The following is a 16,772-nucleotide window of genomic DNA, read 5'->3' as shown; positions in this document are numbered from 1 at the left end:
CATAAAAACTAACCTTACTTCTGACGAAGACACTGTAAAGTCGCTGTGGCAACTTTTCCAGTTCGTTGTCACTGATATTTTGCATTATTGCTATATAGAGTGACTGACAGTGTTGTTCAGATACTTGTGAACATATCGACGTGGTTAGAATCCGTATTCTAAACTTGAACTTCTATGATACTGTGTGGTATTTATGTTATGATTCTCAACATAACACTATCAATATTTTCACCCTTGTTTCATTAATGTAAAACTTAAGTCACAGGAATAACATACGTAAAACATTCTTAATACTGACTGTTTTTTGTAATATTAAATTTTGTCTGTGGGCAAACGTTTCTTTCGTATACCACGTAACAACTGAGCAAGAATCGTTGGAAATATTAATAATACCATTTCAGGTAACCTTTTGTCAGCTGAAACGTTACATTAGGCCATCATAAATAATCGTATATACAGGCGCGAACATTTCTCGATTGCATTGACACAGTTTACTTCTTACTTGCGCCTAATGACAATGTGGCATCCACAGTGATAAATCGCGTAAGCCCATAAATCGCAGAAGTAACAGAAATCGCAGGTGTAGCAGAAATAGCGGAGGGATACAAGTTGTGAATTCGTTAACTGCGACTCTTCACTGCGACAAATCGCAGTTCAGAATGACAATTACTGAAAAGCAACAGTTACAGAAGTCACTGATATCGGGGAATCGCAGTTTAGCCATCCTTCTCATTCCCAGAGAGGTTTCTACCGTTTGGCGAAGTAGGGTGTGTATGACAATGTCATATGACTACAGCACTCCACGTACTTAATTGTATGTGTCGTGATCACGAGTAGGTTGTGGGCAAAGGAACTGTGTTTGACTGTTAAGTCGCTTTTGCGAGCGTCGTGGGTTAATGTTTAGCAAAATAAATTCTGCTGGAAAATACCACGTCAGTGCTTAAAGTCACTTACACTATATGCGCTTAAATAAGCAGTAATGGGCGGAAAATTCTTTTATTTTGCATACGGAAGTAATTTGCTAGCAAAAAGGATTCACATAAACAATCCATCAGCAATAAGGATATCAGCAGCAAAGCTTAAGGTAAATCGGAAAAAGTTAAAATTATGGGAGAACTATTGACACATCAGCTTGCCGAAAATCTGGAAAGCGAGGTACAGTTAAAGAAGGATTTAGGAAAATTGTTAGTACTGCACTGCCTTTTTGCAGGATTTCCGACTGGATTTCGGAACGTGGGCCGAGAGATGGAGAGGTGCAGTAGCAACGCTAGTGCCAGAACAGGGCAAACACGTATGGGGAGCGGTGTGGGAAATTGATAAATCAAATTTGGCGGATTTAGACAGGTCAATAATTTTAAAATACAGTTAGTGTTTGCAAAAGCAATCTGAGAATTACGGTAATGCGAAACTGTAGTGAACTAGTATTTCTGAACTAGTGATTCAGCGGTGCAAATTCGTGTAATAGATTTCTTGAGAAAAAGAACAAATTGTGTCAGATTCCCAATATTGTTATAAAAAAGAAATCTTTATTGCAAGAATTATAAAAAATTCTCATTATCACACCATATAGAGAGACGCATGAAGTATAATTTCTCAACGACTGAAACGAGTAATGCGCTACCCACCACGGTACAACATTGGGGCCAGCGTTTTTTATGTAAATTTACCTGTTAGATGTTATGCCGTGCAATTTTACAAAGAGAAATAATATATTCATATGTACGTATACTAAATATTCACTTAAGCAGTATTAGTGTAGATATTCTCAAACAGATTTGTCAGATAATTTATACGTTGGACACACCATTCTTCCTTTTAATCGTGTATTGTGATTGAGTATGCAACAATTTTTTTTCATGTACTGCCACCATTCCCATAACAGTTCTACGCAAAAGAATTAGTGTGTCAATATAATGTAATGTAAATGCATGCTAATGGTAGTAATGGTTCACACAACTATTCCCAATAATGATTTAAGTTTCAGTTTTGGGTTGCGAATGACCTGTGAGCTGCTGTAGAATTTCCCCAGGATGTTAAGCCCTATTTCAGATGCACATTAAAATATTCATAGTAAGCACTTGCCTATGCACAATCGTGAACTGTTGAAAGTTAACTGTGCACTCAGCTTGTAATTGATTTATTCAACATGGTTATTCCATTTTAAATCACTTTGTCTTCAAATACTAGAATCCTTGTTGCCTCTTTATTTACAGTGGTTAATTGTTGATGGTGCTTCAGGGTGATGCAAGATATTGACATGGAGCATTCTGCTGCATGTGTCATTCTTTTTCTTGATTTATGTGGCCCATTTTATCAGTACCTACCATGAATATGTCTCTCCACAAAATATAAGCACGTTCACAGAATCTTGTTTTGCAGAATAGGCAGCTAAATGTGACTGATTGACATCACAGCCATGAATAAAAATTTGTGTACAACTCTGCACAAAGAGTGTTTTCAAACACTAACACTCGCCAAACATCTGTTTCAACTAAGTAATTTATGACATGCCTGTAGGAGGAATGCTGATATAGTTCTTTTAATTTTCTTTGTATTTTTTCCATATGATGCTAAAACTCATGGTCTGGTTATCAGATAATTGCTTAATATTTACTCCTGTACAAGATAGTCTTACTCCTTGCTTTATGAGGTGTCAGCAGTAGATGAACACAATCTCCACAATTGAATAAATTTTATGTGTAAACTTTGAAAATTAACAATGCTTTCAGTTTAATTACTATACATATATCATTTGCTAATTCCCTCAGTTGTGTCATTCATTTTTTTTCTGTTTTCAGGCAAGAAGGTGTAAACGATGGATTTTATTTTCCCATGCAAGTTGATGTGGAGAAGCTCTCAGGAGAATTTGTAAATTGTCGCTCATATCAGCTTTGTGATACGCCAACAAAGATATCTGAAGGAGATATCATTCCTGAAAACAGGCTGCCATCTGCACTTTATTTGGATGTTGTCATACAAGGAGCAATTGAAAGTGGATTACCAGATGATTACATAAATCAGTTGAAAAAAATACAGCATAATGGTTATGAAGGTGTTGGTAATAAATTACAGTTCTTGATTTCAAGTCAGTAGTTATCAGCAAAGGGATATAAGTTAAACATAAGATATGAAAGCAGGGAAAAATTGAAATTACTTTTTCAGCAGTATTTGTTAGTGTAAGGTGAGTAGTTAATATAGCTGAGAAATTGGAGAACATTAAGGAATGTACGGAGAGGGAATTAAAAATGTTCACATGGCTGAATACTATGTGGCGGAACTGATAATGCTGTGTCATCAGTCTTTTTTTTAATTTGATTTACGAAGTCAGGCAGTGACAGTCACTAGTCTGAAGGGACATACAATAAATATTAGTACAAGCATTTTCTTGCAGAAAACAAATGTGTACTGCTGATTCATAAAATATGCCTTTCTCTGGAAATGTGTGTTCTTGCAACACGAAATCTTAACCATAGGATTCAGAAAAATTAAAGTCTTTTTGTCAAGGAAGAGGTAGTTCCCAATTCTGTCTAGTCCTGCCACGTTGTCTCTCCCGTGAATGAGGATTCTGCATAACTTTTTTGTGTAATCCCATTACTGACAAATTATTGGAAAGAATTACCATATTCAAAAACAATTTAAAAATTGTGTGTTCATTGGCTTTTTTTTTTTTTAATTTTCGAAAGAGATATTGGTATAATTCTGTTACTGTGGTCTCATTGGCTTGTAGAAAAACTAAAATATGTTCATTTTTTATCTTTGGAAAATAAAATTTCTTTTGTTACTAATAGTAATTATAGGTTTTTTAATTTGTGGAATTCCTCAAAACAAGAGTTCCCACACATAGTTCAGTCAGCAAAGGAAAATTAGGGGAAAAATTTGTATAGTCACAAACTTTTGTAGAGTGAAGGGGGGAGTGTAATGAACAACATACGAAAAATCCTGATCAGCGGGGTGTGAGTGCAGAGATGAGGGTTCTTTTTAGAGGTCACATTTTTATGTTTTTCGTAATTATCTCGAAAAATGTGGCATTGAACAGAAATGTTTTCCAGTACAAAATTAAACTAAATTAAATTTCGTACAAGAAAGGTCCTATTCATTTTTTCCCTAGGACCATGAGTACTGCTCCATGTTGCAAGGGACGGAAAAATCACATATTATTAAAAACAGTATTTTAATGGCATAATATTTATGTTAAGTGAAGTGGGTTAAGAACAAATATTAAATGTGTGTACTCCATCTAAGTTCAGGGAAACCATGTTAAAGGATGAATTGTGTTCTGGAGGTGTAACAGGGTGAAAAAGGGGTGGGGGGGGTTGGGCAGGGTTGAAGTTAGAAGCGTGAGGGAAAGTAGGTTACTGGATCATGGTCCTAAAGTTCCATCATTACAGGTTTGTAAACTGAAGAACAAGCAAGTAATTCCCTAATTTCTACCGCACTATGTCACAAAAAGAAACTACTAGGTACTTCTCAACATTAAGTCGACCCTTCCGCAGCTCGCGTTATGAATCAATGGCGGTACAGTGTGCAGACACTTGCAGATTGGCGTTTATTTTCCACATAGTGTGTTAACTCTACATTCAATATAGATATGATTTGCAAAGTGGAGTTATAATACTAATGCAAGAAAAGCATATGAACAGATACTATGTAAATCTGTGCTCACTGTTCTACAGTGCTAGAGGGGAAATTGATTCTCAGTGATCCTGCATGGCTGCTGTAGCATTCTTCTGGGAAAGACAACTACCCCCACCATGACTGCTGTTCATTTTTCAGTTTACAGGCAGACTATACCTGCCCAGAACTTCCTGCCCAGTTCACTCATGTGAGTAGATAAAATAACTTCACTGACCTCTTGTTTATACAGTGGAGTTATTTTCTGTTCATTGAGTGAGTATTTATTTGCAGTTGTTAAATAAGCTAATATAAAACAAAGCTCAACAGCTGGGGCTGTCAACAGTTTACCACACCCCCACCCCAAGTGTAACACATAGTCGATATGTATACGACTATGTCGATTTAATTTTTTTCCACTATTAATGGCTGGTATTCTTTTTGCATGCTGAGGCTATCAAATGCCTCACCCCATCTTCAGCTCTCCCAACATCTGAAGAAGCCCAGAGACTTAAATTGCCTCACCCCATCTTCAGCTCTCCCAGCATCTGAAGAAGCCCAGAGACTTAAATTGGCTCCCTCTGTAAAAGCAGTAGATCACCTAGGTTTATGGAACTTCAGATATTTCAGCATAATCAAGCAATGGATTACAGCAGATTACTGTTGCAGATATAAATGTGTTCAGTCCTATTCCATCAGACACGTTTGACACTACACTTGATACATACACTGTGGATGTGTGATAAGTGACTTTGCTCAGTGCAGCTCACTCTACAAGTGCCAGGAATTCCTGAATTGTAGAGGTTTGTGCAGCCTGTCGGTAACACAATTAATGTTGAGAGAAGAGCAGTAACTACCTGGTCATTCACTAATCCACCACCGTGACTACAACATGATTAAATCGCTTTACAATATACAGTCAGTGACTGAAGATATCACATTTACCAGTTCAGTCCCTTTCCCACCAAAACTACATAGGTCACCGACTACAGTAAAATTACAAATTAAGCACTTCTCACCCATTGTTTATAGGAATGCAATTTTACATAAAAGCTCACATAACAACTGCAAATCACTCAATAAATTGAAAGTAGCTCCACTATTCTCAAGCTCAGTGAGGTTGTTTTGTCTACTTGCATGAAAGAGCTGAACATGATATTTTGGGAAGGTATAGTCTGTCTGTAAACTGAAAAGCAAGCTGTGATCACGCACATGAGTGCAGTCTTCTGTGACTACAGTTGTATGTGTGAGTTACGTTTGCGTGATTGTGTATGTGTGCGTTTGTCGTCTAATTTCGACGAAGGCCTTACTGGCTGAAAGCTATATTTGTGAAAGTCTTTTTGTTGTGCCTATCTGCAATTCAGCATCTCCACTATATGGTGTGTGGAAGCTTTCCTTTTCACAATATTGTTACATTCCATCCTGGCTTTTCCATTGTTTGAGATACAGTCACAACTTCAATACTTAATAATATGAGTTCACATTTTACACTGAGACACTGTCTGCAGGCCACACACACACACGAATGCTTCATTGCTGACCACAGTGTGATGACATTCATTAGCAGTCCACACTTCCTGGTCACGGCATCACTCCAAACTCAGCTGTTTCTGTTGTGTCTCAGATGAGAGTGCGGCACCTTTGTGTCCTTCGTAGTAATCAACATTTGATACTGTTCGCAGCACTTATATACCCTACCACGCCTGGTAACAACAATAAACAGGTACAAAGGTAATGGGCATTGGGGTTGTCCTGCCTGCCTGTCACAGGTAACTGCAACTCTAAGTATGTACATACCAGGCAACGGTGTGTAAATGTATGAAGTTACCTTGACATCTGACCTTGTCTTTTGATGTGGCAATAACTGTGTGAAACATTTATTCATGTTATGTGGATGCTTCACTTTTTTTGTCAGGCAGTGTATTTTGGCTTTGCACACACTGACCTTGATTGGTGAGTGTCTTTCCTGTATTTGCCCCCTGTTGCCTTCCCACCTATGGTGGTGTGATCATAGCAGTTTCATCACAAGCATTCTATTGCAAAATTGTTTTATATATATAGCAACATTCATTTTTCTTTAGTGCTCGACTATTGTTGTCAGGTCCCTTTCTTCTTTGGAGTCCACAACACCCCTAAAGCACAACTGCAAAGAGCACATGACCATTCACTGGCCAGTCCTAATTACAAATCTGTAGTCACTTTCTATGCTGTGCCCACATTTTTCTATTTGATATTTGCACATAAATTGCAACAAACCTGGTCACAGTAGATGTTCTTTACGCTACTGCTAATTAAAGTCACATTTTTCACATTCACATATTTCATTGGTGTAGTGAAATGAAAATGAGATGTGTTGCTATGCTTTATAGCAGCAACGTACCACTACAGAAGACATTCTTACACTGTCAAGCTTTTTTACAATAACCAAGATTTCAGCTTCTTAATGCAACTTCAGAGGACTATTCTGTGAAGCCTCTTAATTTGTGTTGGTTTTGGTGATGTCTACTGCCCCACCGCACACATACCATTGAGAGATTTTTTTTGTGTGTGTGAGGTTCCAAAGTGTTCCCATGAACAGCTAGAGATCTATACAATCCACCCAAGCATAGCCCTATTTGCCTCGGTAAGCCATTTAAGACTGATTTCTTATATCAATCACCATGATTTAAAACCCATTTGCTCTCTGACCATGTAAAGATTTCTTTCTTTCTTTTCTTTTTTTTTTTTTTTTTTTTTTTTTGCAGAAAGACGATAAAGTTAAATTAAACAAGAGGCAGTTGCTCTTTCATATACACTTTTTGTCCAACTTTACACTATAATTTTTTAAGATCATTATTTTAATAACATGGTTTGTTTAATTAACATGAGATACTAAATTTAGCATGCTATTTACGGCATTTCATGTTACCTTAATTTCCACTTTTATGAATCTCGGAGTTGCTCTCGTTCAACTTGTAAGCAAAAGGGAAAAGTCTGAGGAATCAATCAAGTCCCAGTAAGTCATATGCTTAAACTATTTTGGAGAATACTTTCCAGTTTCCATTTACTTTACTTTCCCAGTTTTGTATTTTTATATTCACTGCATTCTCACCTAAGTCTCTATACAGATACACTGAACATGCTGTATTGCTTTCACAAGGTAAGTGCTCCTTCATTGTGTATGCATTTATTTATTTTTTTAAAAGGAAGTTCCAGGTCCATCCTCCTTCGGACCCACCTGACCTGAGGTGTAGGTTCCCTGTTTCATAGGTAAAGCTACCCTCTCTTTCGTACCAAATTGGTTCAGGTCCGTCTTTCTTTGGATTCACCTGAGCTCAGGTACAGGTGCCTTTTTTCCTCGGTAAACTTACACTCTCATCGTCATACCTCTCTTCAAATCTGGATACATTCCACTTTCATGCTTACAATCATATACCTAGTCTCTGACCATATGGTTTTTACCGTGTCTCATATTGAAGATTTCTCCTCAGCATAGTGATCTTATCCATTCACATGATGTCACTAATATAATCTACAGCCATTTAACTTACTGGAGAAAACAATGTCTGTCATGACCTCTGGTTTTGCCTGTAAAAACAGTGTCATTACCACTATATGGCCAGATAAGAGAAGGATTACAGCAATAGTAACATCTGCATATTGTTTATGTAGAGGATAAAAAAGACAAAATCTCACATACAAACTATATAAAAGTATTTAGATCATTTTTAAAAATATTGTGCAAATAAATACCATATTTACCTGACAAAGTTTTTTCCAAATCTGTCATTTGAAAAATTGGGGTCATCTTATATTCACAGATTAAACTATTGCTGCTGAGGTCAAAGTTTTACATTATTGTCTTACATTTATAGACGAAGCTTTCGGCTATTTAGGTTTCGTATAAACTTATTTTGAAGATTCCGAAGGCGAGCACACTTAGAAACAGTGCTATACAGGAGGAAACAGCACTAAATTCCATCAAACTACAAACTTTCGTTGTATTTAAACAGGTTTGCAATGAAAGTTGTCATTCATGTCTTGATAGTGTATATATAGTGTATGTAAAGGTAACATTCAAAGACGAAAATTTTGTCCTTCAAAACCGATTACTTGATTCTGAACCAAAGTCAGTATTATATTTGGTTATGAGAACCTTATTGAACTACAAAGGGGGTTGTAAATGAGAATACTGGAATGCAGGGCAAAAATGTCACAAATTTGCAATCAGCCTCAGAACAAGGTGGTGACGTTCAGATAAAATGAGAAAAAAAAAAAATTAATCAAGAATTAAATGTCCAACAAATGAAACGTTGTTGTTGTTGTCTTCAGTCCTGAGACTGGTTTGATGCAGCTCTCCATGCTACTCTATCCTGTGCAAGCCTCTTCATCTCCCAGTACTTACTGCAAACTACATCCTTCTGAATATGCTTAGTGTATTCATCTCTTGGTCTCCCTCTACGATTTTTACCCTCCACGGTGCCCTCCAATGCTAAATTTGTGATCCCTTGATGCCTCAGGACATGCCTACCAACCGGTCCCTTCTTCTTGTCAAGTTGTGCCGCAAACTCCTCTTCTCCCCAATTCTGTTCAATACCTCCTCATTAGTTATGTGATCTACCCATCTAATCTTCAGCATTCTTCTGTAGCACCACATTTCAAAAGCTTCTATTCTCTTCTTGTCCATACTATTTATCGTCCATGTTCCACTTCCATACATGGCTACACTCCACACAAATACTTTCAGAAACGACTTCCTGACACTTAAATCTATACTAGATGTTAACAAATTTCTCTTCTTCAGAAACGCTTTCCTTGCCATTGCCAGTCTACATTTTATATCCTTTCTACTTCGACCATCATCAGTTATTTTGCTCCCCAAATAGCAAAACTCCTTTACTACTTTAAGTGTCTCATTTCCTAATCTAATTCCCTCAGCATCACCCAACTTAATTCGACTACATTCCATTATCCTCGTTTTGCTTTTGTTGATGTTCATCTTATACCCTCCTTTCAAGACACTGTCCATTCTGTTCAACTGCTCTTCCAAGTCCTTTGCTGTCTCTGACAGAATTACGATGTCATCGGCGAACCTCAAAGTTTTTATTTCTTCTCCATGGATTTTAATACCTACTCCGAACTTTTCTTTTGTTTCCTTTATTGCTTGCTCAATTTACAGAATGAATAACATCGGGGATAGGCTACAACCCTGTCTCACTCCTTTCCCAACCACTGCTTCCCTTTCATGCCCCTCGACTCTGCCATCTGGTTTCTGTACAAATTGTAAATAGCCTTTCGCTCCCTGTATTTTACCCCTGCCACCTTCAGAATTTGAAAGAGAGTATTCCAATCAACATTGTCAAAAGCTTTCTCTAAGTCTACAAACGCTAGAAACGTAGGTTTGCCTTTCCTTAATCTTTCTTCTAAGATAAGTTGTAGGATCAGTATTGCCTCACGTGTTCCAACATTTCTACGGAATCCAAACTGATCTTCCCTGAGGTCGGCTTCTATCAGTTTTTCCATTCGCCTGTAAAGAATTCGCGTTAGTATTTTGCAGCTGTGGCTTATTAAACTGATAGTTCGGTAATTTTCACATCTGTCAACACCTGCTTTCTTTGGGATAGGGATTATTATATTCTTCTTGAAGTCTGAGGGTATTTCGCCTGTCTCATTCATCTTGCTCACCAGATGGTAGAGTTTTGTCAGGACTGGCTCTCCCAAGGCCGTCAGTAGTTCTAATGGAATGTTGTCTACTCCCGGGACCTTGTTTCGACTCTGGTCTTTCAGTGCTCTGTCAAACTCTTCACGCAGTATCGTATCTCCCATTTCATCTTCATCTACATCCTCTTCCATTTCCATAATATTGTCCTCAAGTACACATCGCCCTTGTATAGACCCTCTATATACTCCTTCCACCTTTCTGCTTTCCCTTCTTTGCTTAGAACTGGGTTTCCATCTGAGCTCTTGATATTCATACAAGTCGTTCTCTTTTCTCCAAAGGTCTCTTTAATTCTCCTGTAGGCAGTATCTATCTTACCCCTAATGAGATAAGCCTCTACATCCTTACATTTGTCCTCTATCCATCCCTGCTTAGCCATTTTGCACTTCCTGTCGATCTCATTTTTCAGACATTTGTATTCCTTTTTACCAGCTTCATTTACTGCATTTTTATATTTTCTCCTTTCAGCAATTAAATTCAATATTTCTTCTGTTACCTAAGGATTTCCACTAGCCCTTGTCTTTTTACCTACTTGATCCTCTGCTGCCTTCACTACTTCATCCCTCAGAGCTACCCATTCTTCTTCTACTGTATTTCTTTCCCCCATTCCTGACAATTGTTCCCTTATGCTCTCCCTGAAACTCTGTACAACCCCTGGTTTAGTCAGTTTATCCAGGTCCCACCTCCTTAAATTGCCACCTTTTTGCAGTTTCTTCAGTTTTAATCTACAGTTCATAACCAATAGATTGTGGTCAGAGTCCACATCTGCCCCTGGAAATGTCTTACAATTTAAAACCTGGTTCCTAAATCTCTGTCTTACCATTATATAGTCTATCTGATACCTTCTAGTATCTCGAGGATTCTTCCACAAGCTTCTTTTATGATTCTTGAACCAAGTGTTAGCTACGATTAAGTTATGCTCTGTGCAAAATTCTACCAGACAGTTTCCTCTTTCATTTCTCTCCCCCAATCCATATTCACCCACTATGTTTCCTTCTCTCCCTTTTCCTACTCTCGAATTCCAGTCACCCATGACTATTAAATTTTCGTGTCCCTTCACTACCTGAATAATTTCTTTTATCTCATCATACATTTCATCATCATCTGCAGAGTTAGTTGACATATAAACTTGTACTACTGCTGTAGGCATGGGCTTCGTGTCTATCTTGGCCACAATAATGAGTTCACTATGCTGTTTGTAGTAGCTTACCCGCACTCCTATTTTTTTTATTCATTATTAAACCTACTCCAGCATTACCTCTATTTGATTTTGTATTTATAACCCTGTATTCACCTGACCAAAAGTCTTGTTCCTCCTGCCACCGAACTTCACTAATTCCCACTATATCTAACTTTAACCTATCCATTTTTCATTTTAAATTTTCTAACCTACCTGCCCGATTAAGGGGTCTGACATTCCACGCTCCGATCCGTAGAACATCAGTTTTCTTTCTCCTGATTATGACGTCCTCTTGAGTAGTCCCCGCCCGGATATCCAAATGAGGGGACTATTTTACACAAGAAGACACCATCATCATTTAACCATACAGTAAAGCTGCATGCCCTCGGGAAAAATTACGGCTGTAGTTTCCCCTTGCTTTCAGCCGTTCGCAGTACCAGCACAGCAAGGCCGTTTTGGTTAGTGTTACAAGGCCAGATCAGTCAATCATCCAGACTGCCCCTGCAACTACTGAAAAGGCTGCTGCCCCTCTTCAGGAACCACACGTTTGTCTGGCCTCTCAACAGATACCCCCCTGTTGTGGTTGCACCTACAGTATGGCCATCTGTAGCGCTGAGGCACGCAAGCATCCCCACCAACGTCAAGGTCCATGGTTCATGGGGGTAGGACAAATGAAATAAATAACATTAAACTGACTGGAATTGTCATCACAAAAATAATTACAAGGGAAAGACCTATTGTGAAGATAGTACCACAGCTGACTAAAGATACTGGCCTGGGTGCACTCTGACGACGTCAGCTTTGTAGTGCTACAACCAAAACACAGCGCTCTAGTCACCCAGCTTTGCATGCACAGATCCCGCATATTTGCCATTTCTGCTTCACAAAATTGCAAATGATGTTACTGTTTGTTCATTATTATTTTCTCTTGATACTAAAAGAATACTAATCTTAGTAATACTATTATTTTTAAATTACTTCAAATCTTTGGCCTCAAAAGAGTTTGATTAATACAGTTTAACAACACACTGTACTGTTTCAACTTTTTATAAAAAGAAAAGGTGTGAAACTAACTCACAATGATGCTCATAAATAACTGTTTTACACTTTACTGATGCATTTTGTTTATCAAATAATGTCATTCAGTCTCACCATTTAATTTTCACAAACAACGTTTCGTAGTTATGGAAGGGTGAGAGAGAGTGAGGGTGGGAGCGTATGTTAGATAACACGATAAAAGTGCAAAAAAATCGTCATATACATATGATTATAAATGGTTTTTGTTTTATATCAGACTACAGCATATTTAACATGAAACATTGTACTTCAATTCTGTCTCACCTCCTCATACATTGAGGAACTGAGTGTTCAGATACAAATATTAAATGAACTACCTCCAAAAACTGTACAAGTCAAACATACAATCCTTAAAGTGGAATCCTCTGTCTTTCCTTGGCAGACACTTCATCAAAATTAGAGTTGAAAACTTATTGTAAAGGACAAGGGGAAATTAATTATTTTTTCAAAGAAATGTATTTAGTATTTACATAGTAATTTATTGAAAAACTACACATTCCATGATTTTTAAAGTAGTAGAATACATTATTTACAACTGTCATGGACATTGTTCCACGTTGTGTGTTAAACGTTATCTTACTAACTACAAAATTCATTTTGTGGTGAATGTGTGTTAGAAAATTGTATTTATTTTGTCACACATTAATTAACAGTAGACACTTTGTAGTGACTCGAGAATTTCGGTGTAAATTCTAGAGACACTTGGCCTTCCACCGTCTTGAACACCCGGTATTTTAAAAGTAAGTAAGAGAGCGGAAACGTATCTACTGCGCTGCCTGTTTCTGTGTGCAGGTTGGAAGTTTGTAATGAGAAGATGATAAGCGGGGCAGTTGAAAGGCACCGACAAGTGTTTGCTGCAAGAGCCACGGATGCTGTGTGAGAGAACACGGAGTAATTAAATGCTATTCTTTGCTGTGTTAGTGACTGTGATTGTTGAAACAAAAGAAAAATGAACATTTGCCTATAGACTTTTAAATAACTTCACGTCTTATCTCTGAATGAAGCAAGATACATGGGACGTCTATAAATTATTTGGTTGTTAAAACCAGGCAGTTGTGATTATATGTAATTGTGTCAAATGGGTTAAAAGCTCGAAATATGAGTGAAATACGAGAAGACAGAAATATTTACATGTGAAATGCGAGAATGCTATTCTGCATAATCCAATACATCGTTAATTGGTGAAAACATGAAGCTTGTATATTTACTCCACACATTCTATTGTCAGAAACCGTTAGAACGTAGCGACTGACATGATCAGGACTCTAAGAAAGAGGAATTTCCAAACAAAATCAAGATAAAAAGATATTGTGAGTTGCTATAGCAACCAATGGTAACATGACAAGGAAATTGTTTCACAGAGTTGGATTCTGCATAAATGGTAAAAAGGGCTGAAAATCAATAAATACCATACAAGAAAAGATGCAAGGAAAATCTCAACAGTTTAGACTAAGAAGAGTTACGACGAGATCTGTTTGACGATGAAGATCCAGTGCGGAGAGTAAGCAGCCCTCACACACATCGCGAGGGCGTGGACTCTATAACCAGCAACCGACGCCAACGGCACCAGGTGCTGCTCACCAGTGCTGACTACAAATCCATTCATTGACACCGACGCTGAAACCAACCTTTGACGCTGCCGGCACCCATGCTGTTCACTGGTGCTATTCCCCACCTGCTCACTGATGCAGCCTAAAACTCTACGCCGGGTGAGCGAAAGACAATTACTTGAGTGTGCAATTAAAGACACTGTTCAGTAATAAGACTCGGAGGTGATTTTTTTTTTTTTTTTTACTGATAACTTGATCTAAAAGTAAGAAAAACGTGGATAATACTAAAAACATCAGAACCAGCCACGGCCATGATGGTGACAAAAGAAATACCAGACTGGACTGAGGTAGCAAATTTAATTAAAGCACTAAGTCTTAAATTAGACTCAGTGAATACTCAGTTAAATGATAGATTGGATGCACAGAGTGAAAATTCAGCTACTTTACGACAAGAACTAGGTCTTAAGTTCGATTCAATAAATACTCAGTCAAATGATAGATTAGATGAACAGAAGGCGGATTCAGCTGCTATAAGAAAGGAACTAAGTGCTACTTTAAGTGAAAAACTAGAAGCACAGCATGAGGTTTGAAATTCTAAGTTCAATGCCTTAAATGATGAAGTGAAGAGTTTGCAATTAGATTTAAAGAATGAATCAAGTAATTCCCTGACTATCCATGTAAACCAACTGTTCACTGACTTTAGTCAGACCCATAGTAACCAGTTTCAGGATTTAGCTAAAAAACTAGAATTTGATATTGAAGAGATAGTAATTTTTTGGTTCCTCTAACCAGCATTATTTCTTCAGAGAAGAAGTAATGGAGATCGACGCAGTCGCATATCCAGAGAAGGGGATCGGCTAAACATTTCAAGTAAGTCAACTGTAGTAAGAGAAGTGTGAAGTTTGCAATCCAGTATTGCACTGCTTCTCTTGTTGCCGAAACCGTTAGAATTTCTCCACTGATGTAGTGAGTTAACAAATCAAAAAAAATATTGTACACAAAAATATTATATGTTGTCCTCAGTTTCTTTAACTGCCTGCTTACAGAATTATTGACATTTTTATTGAGATTGTTTGTCATTACTTTACAGGATCGGAAGTATGTTCTTCAAAGTTGTCTGACATTTACAAACATCACTTAAGTCAGCCTCAGTAAGAACCCAGCTCTCCAGCTTTAAGCAAGACGGAAAGTTTATGTGAATCACCAATGAAACTACCCAAATACAAATCGTAATACTGCTTTCAGCTCGAACCAAGCAAGGCTAGTCACCGTAACAGCAGTTTCAGTGGGAATTGTCAACTTTCGATGGTCATATTCTGTTATGAAGTAATTTGGGATGGATATTTCAACTTCTTTAGCAGATAGCATCCAAGTACCGTATCTTTGAATTTTAATTTCTTTTCTCTCTCAAATATCTGAATGTAACTTACAGAATAATTTGCCCCACTCATTTGACAGTAACTTCTAATCTACCTTCCAGATTGTCATTCTGAAACTCAGTAACATATAATCTGGCTTATAACATTCACATACATGTGGACTCAGTAGTAAAACCCCGTCAAGAGTATTGATCAGTGCCTGAAAAGTTTGAGAGCACAAAGTAAGGTAGTTATGAACACACTATCTCCAATTTTTTTTAACCAAAAAGATATTTTTCTTAAAAAACCTCACTGTAAAAAGCTGTTTACCCTAATAGACTGCCTGTATTGATCATTAAACCTTTCATCTTCATATGCACCTTTCACATTAACAATGTGCCACCAGTTACAAATTACTTGTACAAAAGGTGATGAAGTATGTTCAGAGACTGCAACACCTGTCTCTCTTGAAGCTAAGACCTTTAAAGCAGCAATATTTCTATCATCAAAATCTTGAATGCAAGGTTAGCATTTTGCTCCTGAATATTGGAAGGAGGTAAGGCCTTAAAGGACTGTATTTCACCATCAAACCCTTTTCCTTCTTGTACATCCATTCTAAATACTTAGTCTGCAGTAACTGCAACTTCAAAATAGTCAAAACCAGGAAATTTCAAGACTGTCAGATTTAGTACTCCAGTTGTTACGGATACATTTCAGTATATGTACTGTGTTAAAAATTAGGAACAGCTTCCTAGTACTGCATATGAGGCTGCAAAATACCACTTGGAGTAAGTAACTCAAACGCTTTTCGATTTACTGCTTTATTATCTAAAACTGAAGTTAACCCAACTCTTTCTGTAACATATTTCTTAGCTGTTCAGCAGTTAAATTATTAATTGGTATGTCACATTATCTTTAAATTTTGAAAATAAAATGGATATCATGAAAGGCTGAGCTGTTTTGGCAAGATCATGGCTATCAGTGTTACTGTCACCATAAATTGTACCTCCTTTGAAGATCAAGTGAGCCTCAATGTAAATTTCATTGAGGAGCACATTTATCCCAAGTTCATGATCTTTTAAAAATTTTGTCTTAACTGTTGAATAATCTATACTCCCATCTACATTTATACTATTTAAACTGAACTGTGGCAAATATAAGTAACCACTATTGTGCATAGCTGTGTATGCTGATGAATGAACATACAGAGAAGTGGCCAGTAATAATGTATTCCAAAAATATCTACAACTGTTGTCATTTTTTGTTAGGAACTGAATTTTTATCAGCTGCAGCTGTGA

General features: G+C 37.4%; 1 protein-coding gene across 2 annotated transcripts; it reads left to right on the top strand.

Annotated features, from left to right (window-relative positions):
- Window positions 1–773: 773 nt before the first annotated feature.
- LOC124798342 (gamma-glutamylcyclotransferase-like) lies at window positions 774–3,724 on the top strand. 2 transcript variants are annotated; one of them, XM_047261699.1, is made up of 4 exons: window positions 774–1,084; window positions 1,211–1,344; window positions 2,799–3,137; window positions 3,184–3,724. In XM_047261699.1, exons 1-3 carry the CDS (start codon window positions 980–982, stop codon window positions 3,091–3,093), a joined length of 534 nt encoding a protein of 177 aa, XP_047117655.1. In that variant the 5' UTR covers window positions 774–979; the 3' UTR covers window positions 3,094–3,137; window positions 3,184–3,724. The 2 variants fall into 2 exon arrangements, with proteins under 2 accessions (XP_047117655.1, XP_047117654.1); XM_047261698.1 differs by having other exon boundaries at window positions 2,799–3,721.
- Window positions 3,725–16,772: the final 13,048 nt, after the last annotated feature.

This window comes from Schistocerca piceifrons, chromosome 5 (assembly GCF_021461385.2).
Source record: "Schistocerca piceifrons isolate TAMUIC-IGC-003096 chromosome 5, iqSchPice1.1, whole genome shotgun sequence".
Taxonomy (NCBI): Eukaryota; Metazoa; Arthropoda; class Insecta; order Orthoptera; family Acrididae; genus Schistocerca; species Schistocerca piceifrons.
This window is presented reverse-complemented; position numbering and strand designations above follow the sequence as displayed.